The sequence below is a fragment of the Lutjanus erythropterus genome, chromosome 8, assembly GCF_056507025.1.
Source record: "Lutjanus erythropterus isolate fLutEry1 chromosome 8, fLutEry1.hap2, whole genome shotgun sequence".
Classification (NCBI taxonomy): domain Eukaryota; kingdom Metazoa; phylum Chordata; class Actinopteri; order Lutjaniformes; family Lutjanidae; genus Lutjanus; species Lutjanus erythropterus.
The window spans coordinates 26763153-26781256 of NC_139324.1; the positions used below are offsets into that span (position 1 = coordinate 26763153).

General features: G+C 37.7%; 2 protein-coding genes and 1 long non-coding RNA gene across 3 annotated transcripts in view; 2 read left to right on the forward strand and 1 right to left on the reverse strand.

Moving 5' to 3' along the window:
- The first annotated feature begins 979 nt into the window (after nucleotides 1-979).
- On the forward strand, nucleotides 980-2820 carry LOC146322941 (cytochrome c-like). The gene is made up of 3 exons (XM_084725098.1): nucleotides 980-1135; nucleotides 1937-2115; nucleotides 2217-2820. Exons 2-3 carry the CDS (start codon nucleotides 1944-1946, stop codon nucleotides 2360-2362), a joined length of 318 nt encoding a protein of 105 aa, XP_084581224.1. The 5' UTR covers nucleotides 980-1135; nucleotides 1937-1943; the 3' UTR covers nucleotides 2363-2820.
- A 1352-nt stretch (nucleotides 2821-4172) lies between these two features.
- The window catches only part of pde11a (phosphodiesterase 11a), a 64057-nt gene continuing 50125 nt past the window's right edge, over nucleotides 4173-18104 (forward strand). The window contains exons 1-2 of the mRNA XM_084725099.1: nucleotides 4173-5439; nucleotides 7103-7261. Of these exons, the coding sequence (XP_084581225.1) occupies nucleotides 4651-5439; nucleotides 7103-7261 (948 nt within the window). The 5' untranslated portion in view covers nucleotides 4173-4650. The remainder of the gene's footprint in view (nucleotides 5440-7102; nucleotides 7262-18104) is intronic.
- Nucleotides 12559-18104, reverse strand: part of LOC146322943 (uncharacterized) — a 39662-nt gene continuing 34116 nt past the window's right edge. The window contains exons 2-3 of the long non-coding RNA XR_014771319.1: nucleotides 12811-12921; nucleotides 12559-12690 (exon numbers count right to left, since the gene is read on the reverse strand). This is a non-coding gene — a long non-coding RNA (uncharacterized LOC146322943). The remainder of the gene's footprint in view (nucleotides 12691-12810; nucleotides 12922-18104) is intronic.

Sequence of the window (18104 nt, forward strand, 5' to 3'; positions counted from 1 at the left end):
TATGTATAGAAGTAACTTGAGATGCAGCCTATGGGTGAGGGTGACTATAAACTCTTCTCATCTGTTTGTGTCTGTCTCAAAAATGGTTGGGTATCAGCTTTCATGGCTGGCTTACCCCACTGGAACTCTGACCCGAGTGTCCCAGTTTAAGATTTTATTTTGTCTTAAAACTTGCTTTGGCATTACCAGATCTTGAAAAGGTTCATTTGGAGGCTTTCTATTGTCTAACAACAGAGTTTTATTAGTAATGATTTCTCTATGGATTTTAAATGAAAATTGTCAAAACCCTGTGATTTCAGCTTCTCTAAATCTTAATATTTTCAGGTTTGTTTAGTTCTCCATGATAGTTAACTGAATATCTTTGGGTTGTGGACAAAACAAGACATTTGAGGACTGCTGGAAAACAGTGATCAAGATTTTTCAGCATTTTTCTGACATTTTATGGACCAAAAAAAAACATTTTGATTAATAATCAATAGATTAATTGATCATGAAAACAGTCATTCGTTGCAGCCCTAAACTGCGTGAAACCAGTATTTACTGAGATTGGTGCAAATATGTGGGGAATCAAAAGACAATCCATACATTCAAAGTCTTTAAGGTCATTTTTGTAGGTGACAGTGCCTTTTCTGCTGCAGGCTTGTGACATAACAGGCTGTTCACTGTGTGACCATGAAAATGCAGAATAAAAGTTATTACATGTTCTGACACTGGTCTGGTCTGACCCCAATGTAATTTGAATAAAGTCACATCTTTAAGATATTTTTTTATGAATTTACTTTGGTGTCTAATAGTAGGCTAGTGGAAAACAGGATGTGTTACCCTCTGGTTTCTATACATTGGAAGTGACTGGTGAAATGTAAATGATCCTATTGTTTATAGATGGTATTGGTATAAAAAAGGAGCAGTTTCTCTGTGTGACGTGAAGCCATTACATTGCGCAATGTGATACCAGCAGTCATTGATCAACTCTCTGTTGTAACATGGGTGACGACTGTCCTACGAAGTCAGCTGACTGATGACGTGTACGGGAGTAACTTCATACGGGAAGGGAGCACGTGAACTGCCGGCAGCAGAAGGGACGAAGTCAAGGAATTCGGTCTTAAAACGTCGGTTAAATACAAATCGAGTAAAGGTAAGACGTTCATGATCAAAATATCAAACTGTTTTTGTGGTTATTCTCGGTGTAATGTCTTTTGAAGTGACTTAAATCAGTCTTTGCCGGTTCATTTCACGTACAACGTGGTCTTCCGCCAGAGAATCATCGTTAATTTTTTTTATCTAACAAGTTATCTAGTAAGTTGAGTGACGTGGTTACTGTAAAAATGTCACAAAACAACTTACATTCGATATTTTACATATATTTCTCGATGTACATGCATTGTACTTAAGAGTACATTAGTTTTGCCCAATGTGGGTATCTAACGTTATGTTATACTTTAGTGCCATCTAACATACTGTATATGACAATTTTTGGCTGGATTTCATCATATTACGGCAAAGATTAGACATGATAAGTAGGCTGTGGCTTGTTTTTGTCTTAGAAACTGTCATTCAAGTGGGCTTACAAAACCCCGTTTTGTAACAATGGCTGGGCCGTATCAGCCAGTGCGCGAAAACTGCCCCTTGTGGCCGTTTTGAGCTGTTTCAGGTAGGAATTATTACTATCCGGTTTCGTCATATCCAAGGAAATGGATTTGGCCAATATTTCCAAAACTCGACAAACCAAAACTTTCTAGATGGATAAATCACTCTATGGGCCGAAGGAAAATTATGTTTTGTTTTGTTTTTTTTTATTTAGGGTTGAACTGTCCAGTTAATCAAATGTAGCAAAGGAAAATAACAAGCAAAAATATTTTACAGTGGAAGTATGTAAAGTAAATTAGTGGTTGTTGACAATTATGTAACGATAATAACGTTTTTTTCCCCTCTCCAGAGAAATCATGCCTGGAGACATAAACAAAGGCAAGAAGGCATTTGTCCAGAAGTGCGCCCAGTGCCATACTGTGGAGGAAGGTGGAAAGCACAAAGTCGGACCCAACCTTTGGGGTCTCTTCGGACGCAAAACTGGCCAGGCAGAGGGCTACTCCTACACTGATGCCAACAAAAGCAAAGGTACATAGTGTACATCTGAATTAACAGCATTTGAACAGTCAACAGTCGTGCTGTATGGCTTAACCATTATTCTCCTCTGTTTTTGCTCCCTTGAATTCCAGGCATTGTTTGGGAGGAAGACACCTTGATGATTTATTTGGAGAACCCCAAGAAATACATTCCAGGAACAAAGATGATCTTTGCTGGCATTAAGAAAAAGGGTGAACGAGCTGACCTTGTAGCATACCTTAAGTCTGCAACTTCATAAAGAACTCTTCATCATGTGTGCCTTTGCCAATTTTTGTGTCTTCACAAACTGCTGAAGAGGCCTGGACTGTCATCTTTTAAAATCGGGCAGAACAAGAAACAACCTGAGTAGCGTTGGCAAGATGTGTCACAGCTTGTACCTCTGTTTCTGTTGTGATCCTCCTATGTGGTGGAGTAAATGATATCCCCTGGTTTTAACAGGTTACTTTTTTAACATAATAAATTATTAAACCATATACTGTGTCTTCAGAATGTAGAGATTGAATGCTGTGTATTACGTTGCCTAATTAATTGTCATCCATTTTTTTTTCTCAGTGTGTTTCTTGGCTTATTATCAAGTTGTCTTAATTGTCACTTCAAAGAATGAATATGCCTTCTCTTCTTCCAGTTTGATGATACCTCAATAGTTTGTTATGTAATTTTTGAATTTGCAAATTGAATTAAAAATTGACACTTAAAGTGTTTTTTTCATTAGTTTGAATATTTTCACAGAACTCAATCTGTGGTTACCATTAGGTTTCTTTTGAAATAATGACTAAATGCTGGGTGTTGGTTATGATGAAATATGCTCTTATTTCACTATGTCCTGCATTTTGCAGTACATTCATACAATCAGTACATCATAATTGGAATACAGTGTGACTTAGTGTTGCTTTGCTCTTACCATCTGACATGTTTTTTTACCTTCTACATTTAAGTGATTTGAAATTTGTAGCCTTGAAAACTATTTAGATTTTGAAGCTGATATGTAGGGCAAAAATACTTTTTTTTTTTTTTTTTGAAAAGCATTTTTGATGAAACACTTTTTAAAAAAAAATTTATTATGTGACTTAAAGCACAACAGCTAGTACACCTCTGTAATAAAAGGGAACTATTAACTGTTTTTGGCACATAGGAGTCAACTAAATTAATAGCATGTAGGGCAGCCTATATGGCATTTAATCACACTTTTTATTCACTGGAAGAACACCATACAGGGCACTTTTCTCCACTAGATGGGAACCCTAAAGAACGCTTCATCACATTTTCTCCACTGGGAAGGCACTCAGAGGACATTTAAACATATTGTAACTACCACAGGGGCATCGACGAGTGAAGTCCTTGTTCCTTCTCTTTCCTTTTTCTAAATGTCTTGGTGAAGTGTGATCAAGGTGTCCATGACAGGAGACAGCAGACATTGGACTTTGACTGAATGTCTCATGTCCCCAGTCCAAACTGTGGAGTATGACTCCCTCTAGCGTTCAAATGTCACACCTGCACGCAGACCCACTAATAACATTGTATAAAGGAATTTGATTTTCTGACATCCTCCTGCCAATTAAAGTCGCTGTTATCTAATTAAATGGCATCGTCAGACCACTGCAGATTTCACATATGCCAAAGTATGAGGGGTTGTGAAATAGATTTATTGTCGAGTTACAGCATCTGTTATTATTATTTATATTTTTTATGTATATTATTACTCTTTTCACCCAGCATTGCCACCACCAAAGTCTTGGCAGGGAGTGAAAACAGCCCATTGTATCTGACGCTACTGAAGCATGATTTCAGTAGATTATAATGCACTCACATGGGGGTCTTTGTAGGGTAGCACTGAATTATTGCTGGAAAGTAATCATCAAACGTCTACAATTGTAATCCCCCATTTCTACATCTTTGCATACCGTATTTACAATATGCATCATATACTATGCCTGCTGAAAAGATGATAGATGATTTTACCCTCCATTATTACCATCATCAGCATCATCATCATCATCATCATCATCATCATACTTGGAGCGCCTCTGTAAGGAGGGCAATCGGTTCAAATGTCCAGAGGGCTGACTGCTGGAGCAACCCGGAGCTCCTGTCTGAGTGACGAAGAGAGCGTCAGCGGGACCGAGCCAACCACAGCCAGCGTCATTTGCACACAAGAAGACCCAAACGACGGTGATGCTCGGTAGTGGCTCTCGGTGAGATTTCCCGTGCCTGAGATGGTTTACGCGAGCCCCAGTTTGCTTCCACGTTGCTTTGCTTAGAGCTGCTTCTAATTGTACTTAAATTAAGTGAACGGCGCGGGGATGCTGTGGAGGAATATGCTGGTGCGCAAAGGGAGTCTCCATCCTCCCCACAGAGTGGAAACTGGATATGTAGCCAGAGCTCCAGGGGTGTTTCCTGCATAACGCGTCTTGGAAGTTACTGTGTTCTTATGATTCTCTACTTTAACCTTCAGTAAAGCCTCATAGATGATATTTCTCTGCGCGACTTCATGGATTTGGTTCACTGAGGACCATTCGAAGAAAAGACATGGCAGTGCCAAATATGGTGTTCTCTGACGTGGAAAGTTTTCTGGACTCGCATCCCGAGTTATTCGAGGACTACCTGAACAGAAAGGGCAGTTTTAGTATGGTGGAGAAATGGCTCAAGAATCACCAGGCGAGCAAAAGTCCGGCGGCTGCAGCTCCCGCCGAGCCCAGAGAGGAGAAGAGCAACGCGTGCAAGGACAGCTGGGCGAGTAAATGTGACGGTCTGCAGCGGAGAGCATCGCAGAAGGAGCTGCGCAAAACTTTCGCCAGATCAAAGGCCATCAATGTCAACAGGACATACGACGAACATGTTAACTCCAGGGCCCAGGAGCCCCTGACGAGCATGAGGAGGAGAGCTCTGCTGAGGAAGGCGAGCTCTCTGCCCCCGACCACTGCGCACATACTGAGCGCACTGCTGGAGTCCAGAGTCAACATTCCCCAGTACCCGTCCACAGCCGTGGATTTTAAATATTACCTCAAAGAACACAACGAGAGAGAGTTTTTCCTGGAGCTTGTCAAAGACATATCCAACGATTTGGATCTAACGAGTCTTAGCTACAAAATCCTGGTGTTTGTTTGTATTATGGTGGATGCAGACCGGTGCTCCTTGTTTTTAGTGGAGGGGACGGGCAACAAAAAGACACTAGTGTCCAAATTCTTTGATGTGCACGCTGGTACCACAGTTTTGCCCTCAATGAATTCAGATGAAGTTCAGGTGCCGTGGGGGAAAGGGATCATTGGATATGTGGCTGAACACGGAGAGACAGTGAACATTCCTGACGCTTATCAGGTGCTCCTCTTTGTGCATGCATGCATGCGTATATGTGCATCTGCATGAGTCACAGAACGAGAGACTCAGACAGGGAAACAGATCATTTAGTTTCAGTATGTCATTTTTATCTGTCACATGTTAATTCATCATCAATCAAACTGTGTGACAGAGCTGAGAGCATGGAGAGCAACACCAACAATCAGGTGGACACAAGTCAAACCACAGATTTACACAAAACATCAGTGGGTAATAATTCATAATAAAATTTAAGCAGGTGCTATTTGCGCCTGAGGCTGAGTAACCAATGTGGCTATTTACACCCAGATGTATATAGCCTAGCGTGGCATAGACAAGCACCCAGATGTCCGTAGCTATCAATGTCATTTGCACCCGGGGTGTAGCCAATGTGGCTATTTACATTTTTAAGACAAACTATGAGCTTTTCCTAAACTTAACCAAGTAGTTTTGTTCCCTAAACCTAACCAAGTAATTATGTTGACTAAACCTAACCAAAATACAACTGAAAACTGAAAGTAAGTCAAACTACATATTCACGCAAAACATCAATGAGTTATAAAAAACAAAAACAAAAAACAAATGCTATTTGCACCTGGGGCTGAATAGCCAATTTGGCTATTTACACCTGGGTATATATAAACTAGCACTGCAAAGACAAGCACCCAGATGTCTGTAGCCAACAGTGCTATTTGCATCTGAGGTGTAGCCAAATATGGGTATTTGCACCCAGGGATGTGGCTATTTACACACACACACACACACACACACACACACATGTATACACATACATACATACACGTGTATATAGCCACATGTAGCCTGGGAACCAGATGGATCTGTATATAGCTTAGCATCACCAAGAAAAGTATCCAGGTGTCTGTTGCTAACAATACTATATGCACACAGGGTGCAGCCAGTTGTTGCCTAGACCTAACCAAACTGTGACTGAAAACTGAAAATAGTAATTGAAAAACTGTAAATGATAAGTCTAAAATTTGAAGGCTGACTTCTAATTTTACACTAGACTCCAGGACAAGACTCACACCCTGGTCTCTCACCAGAGAGCTCTATGCTTAACCCAGTCATCCACCACAACCTCTTATCAGCGGATTATTTGTTGTGCTTTATAACTAAACCAAAAGGGTCAGGTATGAAGAGCCAAATAACTGCTGTGTGCTTATTTTCACCCAGGTGCAAATGGACATAGAAAATAAGGCAATAAAGAAGAGGTATCATTCTCTCTCTATTGTTTTTGTAATTCCACTGTGTTAAACTTGATTTGAAGAAAGTAAGACAGTTCTAGGTTACATTAAAGCTGCAAGGACACCAAATTGCTTAATGATCCCAGTGGCCCCTTTTCAGTGTAGAAGAAAAGTCTAAACAAAACAAACATGTACAGTAATAGAAATCTAAAGTTGCATTCCCATCTGACCACCACTTCTTCAAGTTAGACGTGTTCACGTTCAGGACAAAGTTTTGAAATTATGCTGTTGTCTGTCATATTGCCTTTATTGTAGACTTCTTAATGTGTTTGTGAGACATGGAGTTCTGATGAGTTGTGCATTTTATTGCACTGTCATCTGAAAGTGAAAATGGGAAAACTGCATTTTTTGCAATAAGTGCTTACATTGTGTCTATTTTACACTGTCCCTATTGATCGCAGGATCGTCGGTTCAGTGATGAAATTGACAAGCTGACAGGGTACAAAACCAAGTCGCTCCTGTGCATGCCCATTCGCAACAGTGATGGGGAGATCATTGGAGTCGCTCAGGCCATCAACAAGTCCTCAAGTGGAGAACTCTTCACTGAGGACGATGAAAAGGTAAGTTCCTTACTGTATTATAGTTGTGAGTCAGTGTAAATGTGGGGTGAAGATCACTCATGCTGCCATAACACAGTGCTGCCTTCTTGGCATGTACAGAGTAGATCAAGATAATTGTATTTACTTTAGCTTTGCTCTAATATGTTGCCTTCTTGACTTACAACAAGTCATTATTGCCTCGGTCCTTGTGTATTTGTTTGTTTTCTGCACATGTAAAAGGTAGATTTTGATCTTCACGGTTTTTGTGTGGCTGAATCAAACCACCTTTGATAGGTGGGACAGTCTTAGATCAGGCTATTTTTCATTTTTGTATAATTAGAAATTGCCACTTGAATAGACGGATAGTAAGTCATATTTGTCAAGTGACAAATAACAGTATTACCACATGGTTGTATGGCAGTATAGTAGTTTGCTCATTTAGGGCTTTAGGGATAGCAGTGTCAATTGTATGGTCTAACCATTTGGTCCACAGAGCAAAGTTGTTGCCAACAATTTTGATGTTTGATTCATTGTTTCAGCCATTTTCCAACAGAAATATCACTTCAACATTTGCTGGATCCAGCCTCTTAAATGTTAGGATTTGCTGCTCTTCTTTGTCATTTATGACAGTAAATGAAGAGTCTTTTGGGTCTGGGCTGTAGAAGCGATGTGAAGATGTGTCTTTGGCCTCTGGGAAATTGTGATGAGCATTTTATACATTTTTTGAACACTTGGATTGAATTAAGCGATTGATTGATTATATGATCGATCGTCCAAATAATGAGAAGATCGATCAATAATTAAAATAATAGTTAGTTGCACCCCTTATGACTAATGATCCTGTGACTTTTACTCGAGGGCCTCCACAAGGTTGATATTTTTGGGTTTAAGTAAAATATCTCCTCATTTAGCTTACTGACCGGCACAAAACAAGATACAGATATTCATGGTTCCTAGCCAAAGTATCCGTAACTGGCTTGACATGTTTTGTTCTGAATAAAATGTTTCAACAACTGTTGCATGAGTTGCAATGCAATTTAGTACAGACATTAATTTTGATTGATGACTGTGATAATGTTAGCGATACCATCGCTTTTCCTTTAGCACCATCCTCAGGTCAAAATTTCAAGTTGTATTTTGTTGAAAGAGTTGTATCTTTTGGTCTATGAGGAAGTAAACTAATTGCATTCCAATCAGCCTGATTAGCTAATGTTCAGCATGCTAACACTAGAGATAAAATGGTATGAAAATATTAGGATTATAGTGACCAGAATTATCACAGTTATTAGAATTATTGCAGTCTTGTTAAAATGTGTGGAAAATGTTTAAAAAAAACTGATACGCACACTGAAATCATATCACAATTTGAAATGGCATCATGTTGTTTGTGATGTTAAAATCAAAATCAAATTTCTGTAATCAAACACAATTTTAATCATGATTGAAATTTGAAACAGTAACGCTAATCATCAAGATTTGGGGTTTATCATGAAACTGGCAATTGTTTCATCCCTTGAATGCACTAAACTAAGATTGTGAACACGGTAAACATGACCTGCTAACCATCAGCGTGTTAACTTTGTCATTGTAAGGATTTTGTCATATTGATGTTTTCAATAGACACAGTAGTGCCTAAGTAAAGCATTACAGAGCTGCTAGCATGGCTCAGACTCTTTGTCTTGTTATTGTTACAGCACAGTGAAATATAGTGCGGAAGAAAGAACAGGCCTGAAGTAAAATGATCACACAGTAGGCTTCATGATTCATGTGTGGCATTTCAGGGATGTTTCTGGGGTTTTTTTTGTAGCAGACACTGTTATGTGGTGTTAGTGGCACACAAGCAGAAGGGCTGTAGTGATGTAATTTTTCATTGCTGTCAATGTTGTTATACTCAGGAGTTTGCAATAGAAAATATTAAAAACAAGATGGATTTTTCTGAAGTAAAAATGGCATTTTTTTTAGATTTTGTTCCCCTGTATGTAAGTGTGGATCACACTGGAACATTTCATTCACTGCCTTCAGTTAAGGGAACCTTCATGTGGCCTCATACTCACACTGAGTTGCCATTTTGTTTTTGACAAATCAGAGATGTAGCCCGGGAACCAGACGGATCTGCGAGCTCATGTTTCATTTGCTCTGGCAGACACTAATAATTAACTTAAACTAATAATTTGCTTTTCTGAATTAGTCTGGCCATCAGAAATGTGGGCGCCAGTTCAGATTTCTCAAATCCAGCTAATTGTCCTCTCCTGTTAGATTTGAGATTTTGCTGAGATAATTTTTAAATAACTTATTGTCTTTTAATTGTAACACAAGCTCTAAACATTGTTTTTCTGTTATCATGTCTGGTTCATGCCAGAATTTTACTGAATCACGCTTGTCCTCAGTTTAGAATCTTTAATTTCTTCCATTAATTAGTGTAATTAAGATGTTAAATTGATTACTACATTGTATTTTCTCACAGTAGCCAAATTAGTAAATCAAATTAATTAAAATGAATGGGAATAATAGGCCTTTTATGTAAGCATCTAATAGAACAACATACTTCATATATTATCATGTAGATGCCATAAAACAGGAGTCGACAGAATGGCACTCATCTGTTATTGCTTAAGAGTATTATTTTGATTTCCAATAGGGCTGCACAATTAATTGAAATATTATCCAAATCGCACCATGGCCAAGTGTAATGCCACTGGCATGGCAAAGACAAACCATGATATTTTCTTCAACCTAACCAAATAGTTTTGTCTCCTAAGTTGCTTAATCCTAACCAAACTGCGATTGAAAACTGAAAATAATAATAACAATAATTAAAAAAAGGTAATAATTCTGCTAAGTCTTAAAAATTAAATTAACACTGGCTTCTAATTTCACACTGGACTCAAGTACTAGTTTCTGAGGACAGAGTCCATCACAACCTCTTATCAGCAGAGAATTTGTTGCTCTTTACATTTAAATTAAAGGGGTCACGTCTGAATAGTGAAATAGCTGCCGTGTGCCTGTTCTCACATGGGTGCAAATAGATGCTCTTTTTTTAATTCATCGTATCATGCAGCCCCAATTTCCAAAAAAGTAATTTTTAGATTTGTTGATAAAGTATCATTACTGGAGATATTACTTATACCACATTTTACTTTGTTTAACAAAGTACATTCTATACTAATTATTCATTATAAAATATTGATTACACCTTCCCTCTGAAAAGTCAACACTGCCGTCACAAACATGTTGATAGTATTATGATACATGACTGGAATTATATATTACAAAACATGTCTAGTTAGAAAAATATGAAGCCTGTTTTGTCAGGTGCGTTGGCCTTTGGTTACACCATTATATATTTAAATCCTGTTCCTTTGTGTTGTGACAGCATCAATATTTTCCAGTGACAACAGAACAACAACACCACTCTTATCTGGGGTGCTATCAACATCACATTGTCTGTAGAGTTTGAATTTAGCACATGCTCATGCTTTTAGATCTGTCTTTTCCTCTTGATCCTTTCTTTTCAAACTCAATATTTCACCAGCAACTCCAACTACACATCTGTTCTCTGATAAACAGCAGGTGATGTTTGCTCTTTCTTTGTTTGCTCCTGTCTCCAAACTGCTAAATACTATTTATTATTTAAAGAATTCTTGCAGCTCAGCCTGACGTGTGGCACAGTTTGCCCCTGAGTCTGTGTCTCAGCACTCAGTTTCTAGTGAGGTCGTAGCTTGTCTCTCAGCATCATCAAATTATCCTAAGGCGGTGTCTTCCAAAGGACCCTGTTGTAACGCCACAGAGAATAACAACTTTATAGAAGCTGCGCAGAATCTTGAAAAGGTTGATGCTTTACTCATGTACCAAGTGGGACAGCCATCGTGTCTTAAACTGAGCGTCACCATTTATGTTTAATAATTGCAAAGTGTGATTTGGAACGGTTGCCAAAGAGTTAATGAAGGTAAAATATTGATGAATGGCCGAATTACCAGACTGGTACAACAGTCCAGGTTTTTCACCCACAGGTTTGGGTCAACCTCATACACTGCAACGCCAACAAACTCATCAATGTCTTCTGTAGGAACAAAAGTCTAAAGGAGTCGTATGAAGGGAAAGTTTTGAAAATCGTCTAAATACGATCCTACCAAAACTGTCTTTTTTAGTACAGGTGTTTTGTGGGGGACAAGGGGTGAACATCATTCAAACTACAACTGAAAATCTGACAAATGTTTACTGCCCATTAAAGTCCCCTCTATTACATATTAAGAAAGTGAGAGATCCAAGTTGTGGTTCAAATGTGTTTCTTAACCACACCCTGGTACCATTTTTGTTCTTCCATAAATAATAATTTAAATCAACATCACTATATTAGTATACTTGTATACAAGGCAACATAAATTGGCACTAATCCATATAAATGTTGGCAATGATTTACATAAACAACTCCTTTTGCACGTTCATCGTACTGCATACAACTCCATATCTCATTGAAAACACTGTTTCTGGATGACTGTGGACAGCACTGAGCCCTTTGTGTAGACATAAGACAAAGAGACGGAAAAAAATTTTTATAGCCACTACAAAGAGTTTTTAACCGGATATGAAGGACTCAAGGGCATTTACTGTCATACAACACAGGGTTGTACAATGAAATTAGAATTGTAGTTCCTTCATAACATACACAAAATACAATACAGATGATTGGTAAATCCCAGCTATAGCATTCTGCTGATCTGAGTGCTTATTTGAAAGATGTCGAATTTGTCGAAAAGATGTTGAATTTGTTGATCAAATACATTCATCAGCAAGTCTCCATTTTGATGAAATGCATTCATCAAATACTCTCAGTGTGATACTGTTCCCTCTATATGACCTATATAAGCCATCGAGACCATCGGTGGGAGGAACGTTATTTCTTCATAGTTATTCTTCGTGCATTTCTGTGGGAAATCAGATGAGATTACGTTTACGTTTTCCCTGTCAAAGTCACAGTGAGTTGTACATTAGCCAGTTAAATGAAGCAGAATGAGATTTTTGTTTAGTTCATTTGTTTTTGGCATTAATGTTTATGGTTAATACAGAGGAAACACTATGACTTTTGTCCACAAGGGCCTCCAAAATCAACACAATATGAAAGTTCCCTGTAGTAGCTTTAACATGGGCTGCAATGTGAGATTATGTCATCATCAATTTAAGTATTTTTCAATCCTTTTCCCCACTTGGATTTCTTAAGACTTTTTGTATGCTAAAAATGACATGTGAGACTAAACAGTTTAAAGAGTTTCTATTGCGACTTGTATGGGCTTGTATGTTGTATAATGCCAGTACAGGTGTGAATGTGTGTACTGTGTGTACCAGATATCCTGTTTTTCATCAGACATATGATCCAAGAGGACTGAAGTATGATTTTTAGTATCCTTTGGGATCCTCAGCTCAGTCTGTAAACAGATCAGTCAAGCTGGCAGCTGCAACAAACACAAAGACACAGATGTTTATGAATGAATGTAATTTACAAATATGAGTCAAAGCAGTAGGTGGGTATGTCAGTCTTGTGTTTGTGAAGGATTGTTTATTTGACTTTTTACCATCATCCGAGAGGCACAAGGAGCACGTGTTCAGTCCATCAGCACACTTGACTAGATGTAGCAGAAAGGCGGTGACAGGCGATACGCTGACTTCCTCTCTTATTGCAGCCCCTAAAGGGGAAAAAGATGAAACACGAAAACACAAAGCTTGTTATGCTTTTATTTTAGAGATATGTTTCACTGCAAATGACTGTAATTTCTTTTTATTTATACAATGTTTTTGGTCAAAATTGCATCAACAGACTCTATCCATTGTTCATAATAGATGCAGATTAGGATTTTTTTTCCCCCTATGTTTTGAGTATGTTTCACATTGCATTAACATCACACTAATGCTCAGGATGGCTACAGCTGAATTAGTAATGAAATGCAATGCTAGCATCAGAGAACACAGTAGGCTCCCTGCACAGCACAGCTGCAGCTCTGCTTTTATGGAAGACCTTGTAATAAGAAAATGCATCACACTTTTCAAAGCATCAAGTGATGCTACAATAGCAGGAGTCATTAGAGACTTTGGTGTACCTTTATTAAAACACATGCACTGAACCTTATAGGATATTTAAACACATTATATGGCTTGGTTTAAATCCCATGCCACTTTAATTATGTAGTGTTGCTACCCTGCAGGATTGGAGCCCTTCAGGGACGTCGGATAATGGTTCAACCCATGTATAATGGCATTATCTCATCATCCACTGTGGTTGAATACAGCCAGGCTGTTGACTTAAGTGAAGTGTATAAGCTGATCTCACCATGCCATCTCTACATCTTGCTTTATTATCTTGATTTAGCTTTTATTTGACTTTGCATGTCGTTTAATACATTTAACATGACATGTATTATTCAAGACATTTCATGAATAGGATGCTAGCTTCCCCATGCAGGCATTTGCCAATTTAGTTTAACATCTCTGTGAGTCGATTATCAAACAGTATTCTCCTATCACCGCTGTGCTCCCTCTGGCTGCCAGACTCGCTGTCAAATTGGCTCGAAGCAGTACTGTAATATCCACAATTTCCCAATGTAAATCCACAGCTAAAGAAGAGAGAACACAGTTTCTGCTTGGAGCCACATGTTTTTGATACATTCCAGCAGGGTGTCAGGTCAAATCAAAATTTATACAGTGCATCATACTAAACTGGTTCCCTACTAGTTCTCTATATAGAAATGACATTCGCAATATGCAGTTAAAGGGTACATGTGGGTGACATGCTGTAAGTGGGGACCCCAAGCTATAAAGGCTTCCCAGCCTCTCAAAGAGGAACAGACAGAGGGGATATGGGCTTGAGCTCTATGCTGTAGAGGTACCGAGCCCTTATCTGTTTGATTAAGAGCAATTGTGCCACCACTAGTAATTTTTCTTAAGATTTTATACATACACAGACATACGTGTATATAATTGAATATCATTCCTCTTATCAAGTACCCCATGTTTTATCTTTCATCACCTCAAAACTTTAACAATTATCTGACCTTTTAGATTGTGACCACTTAACAGTCATGGCCTAGGTAGCATTATTGTCCACAAGTCATGCATTCTAACAAAAAAAACAAAAACAAAAACGTACACACCTCCCTTAAAAACAAAAACAAACAAACAAACAAACAAGAACAAAGACCCCAAAACCTTGTTTCCAAGTGTGAAACGAAGAGGACCTAAAACCTAAAACTAAAACACAAACTAAAAATTGTGTTATCTAAATGGGACAACTTACAAAGAAGTAAATATAAAGTCATACAGAACAAGAACAGATACAGTCGGATATCTGACAGATCGGTTGCCGTTTCTCTGCATATAGGATAGCAGGGATACGTGGTCATCTGAATTAAGTAAGTGTGTGTGTTGAACAGATAAAACAGTATAACTGTATAATGAAAAATTGTTTTCAGGATGTACAGAACTTATAGTTTTGAGTTAAGAGTAAAAACACAGTGATGTACTCACCTCCTTTGACTTCATCCGTACACATTTATTTCTACATAAAGGTACACACCATTTAAATGAATGAAAAGGAAAATACCAAACTTTGACCTACTTAGATCTGAGCCCAACTGTGTGGTGTACAAAGTAATTTGACATTCAAATTCAACCAAAAAGTAAGACCTGGCTGTGATCCTGGCATTGTTTGTGCAGAAAGCTCTAAGCTTAGCTCCAGTCTTAGTCCCGGAATGAAAGTCTGACTGATATATTATGATAAAATACTGCTTTTATTTATATTGACAAATAAATTATCAACCTCGAGTGGATTTGCACCAGCTGGTCTTTACTGAGCTTGGCTTGTTGCACTAACCAAACTTAAACCTTGTCATAACTACAGCTGGTTTTAATGACTATGGTTGTTGCGGGATACATTTTTAACAATCTCCCAATGGCTTGCTGATTTGTACCTAATAATTTCTAATCTGTAGCAACATTGGAGGATCAAAGGTAAAGAAAAGGCTATTTTGTCTCATATTGAGGTAAGAAAATTAATAGAGCTGTACAGGCAGTAGGCCAAGAGGCTGTACACATCAGTCTTGGTGAGAAGATGGCTAGATGGTGCAACTGGTATAACTAAGAATGCCAGTTTACGACTGACTTAACTTAAGACCAGGAGTAAGACCTGTTAGCACACCCGGGCCCTTGTGAACACCTGAAAGATGGCTGAGTGGAAAAATACACAAGATCAGGGATTGTGTGATCCTCAGTAACCTGATTTGAGTGTCTGAAAGACATCATCGCACCCAGTTGTGCCACAGTTCAGCCATCAGTGACACAGAGTCAAAATTGTTGCTTTCTTCTTTTGATTGGCTGCATTCATTTTGACCTTTGACCTTGATTTAATGAACTATGGCTCACTGCCCACTAAGCAGCCCCTTGAAGATAATCAGAGTAATTACTGCCAGTTTGGACTGGAAGTGATGATCATTATAAGGGGAAGGGTCTTCGAACATTCAACAAACAGTGCAAAAGATTTTAGTGTTTTGGAGTTTTACTGTAGCCTTCAGTGGCACTAACATTTTACAGCAGCAAAGAAAAAATTAAGATGTAGATTTTCCAACAATTTTGATAAAAAAAGATTAAGGAAGCAATATGTAGCAATTGGGCATCCAAGTCTGAGTATTGCAGTCCAAATAGCGAGTTGGAGCGAGACGCTATATTAAATAGGCTGAAATCCTACTTAATATACTGTACAGTCTATGGTTAAAGCAAGTTTTTCCCCCTGCCCTAGGGCTGGGTGATGTAATGTGAAATATTTCCAAATGACCATTATCGGCCCACCCATGATTGGCAATATTTTCCCCCTAAAAAAAAAAAGGCCACTGCTCCAAAAGTACACACTCTAGAGCTGGAGTTCAGGGACTGCCTGCTTTTTGCCTGCCGGACTCCATTTAACCATTACAACCTAAAAGATTATTAGTGATTTCTTATGACTCATAGACATTAACTAACTCGACAAACATTCTGCTCTAAAATGGGCAAACAAAAAAAGTCTTTCTAGCCTGGAATGGAAATTTCAAAAAAGGATACCACGGCTGTAGCATTGTTGTCAGAGTAGCGATTATTTCAACTTAGCATGCATATTATTGTAATTTTCTGATGACCAATAATAACTTTTAACCATGGTCTTCAAGAAACAAATCTGGAACAATGCCCTCCAGAATTAAACTGAAACTGTTTCATAGCCAGTTAAAAACTCCTTGTTGTAGCTTTAAGGAATACCACTTTTAAGGAAACGATTGAAACAAGAAAACAAAGAGGAAAAATATAGAGACAAAATAAGAAAGAAATGAATGAGATCTCTAAATTAATTAGCATCTCACTAGAACTTATTGGTTGTGATACTGCTTTCTTAATGGACTTGGAATTCGTTAATATTTCTAAAAACTACAGCAATATGAAACAAAACTAGTCACACATTTGTTTGGAAAAAAAACAATGTTTTGGCTGCAGTGCTAAAGTTTAAGTCAAATTGCTCAATTGTGCTTTGAAGTCTCAAAGCATTTTATCAGCTTGAGAGTCAAAAATTGAGAATATTTTACATGGTACATACAAAATAATACAAAATCCTAATTAATTTGGAACCCTATACAACAGTTTATACAAAACAAATGCAAACATTGTTTTTAACGACAGATAGGAGGAAAAATTTGTGTTTTTGATTTGGGAGGAACTGCCCCTTTAAAGCAATCTCTGTCTTTGTTATTTATGACACAAACTACATTTATTTCTTAAATTTCTGTGTGGAATACAAAGTTACATTCATTGATTAAATTTTCAAGTCTTAATATGCAAATTAGCCCACAACTATCACAATAAACAGAATAACATTACACTCTACTGTTGATTAGTAAATTCATTCATTACATGATTCTTAATTATTGATGCTAATTGATTACACTAATTTTCTCAGATGTGAAATTAGCATTTGTAAACAGCATTACATCACAGACTAACGAGATGGCAGTACATTGATGTTAATGGCATTTGTCTGATGCTCTTGTGAATAAATTCATTGACTTAATCAACCTGTTGGTTTGGGAAAGCAATGTCTGGTTTAAACACAAGAAAAAGACATTTTTTTGTATCCAGAATTGTGTTATATTCTTAATTAGTTGCCTAAGTAATTAATGTAAACAAACATAAGACAACAATGTATATCAGTTAAGTATTTTCTTAGCTCCAAATGCTGGTCTATGTTGCTTTGTGACATTATATGAACCATAAGAACCATCACCTACAGTCAAAATGACGACTATTGCACATAAACACTCTGTCTGACATCAGCGTATTGTACATGTATATAAACAGTCTATACTTCCTTTACATATTGCGCATGTATATAAACAGTCTGTATGACATTTGCACATTACGTATTAATATGCCCATTGGACATTCACAATTATTGTATATAGCATTTTTAAATTTTATCTTATTTATTTGGTATTCTATTTTTGTTTTATTTGCCACTAAGTTTCCCCTTGTGCTACTACTTCTTGTGCTGCTGTGTCAAATCTAATTTCCCTTATGGGGGATCAATAAAGATGCATTTTATCTTATCATATACTGTTATTTTACATTCAACAACTGCAGTTGTCACAGCTGTACCCATTTCAATTATACTAAATGGGAAGACTTGGAAATTACCGACATGAAACATGTCTGTTTTTATGCTTCTGTCAACGATAGCAGTTCATCTTTTAAAATAATTAACATACTTTGAAGGCAAAGTTTACAAAGTACAAGAAAACCTCAGAAGAGTGACTACAGTGTGAAAGGTTTCATATTACCAGTGGACGTAAGTTTTAAGCAT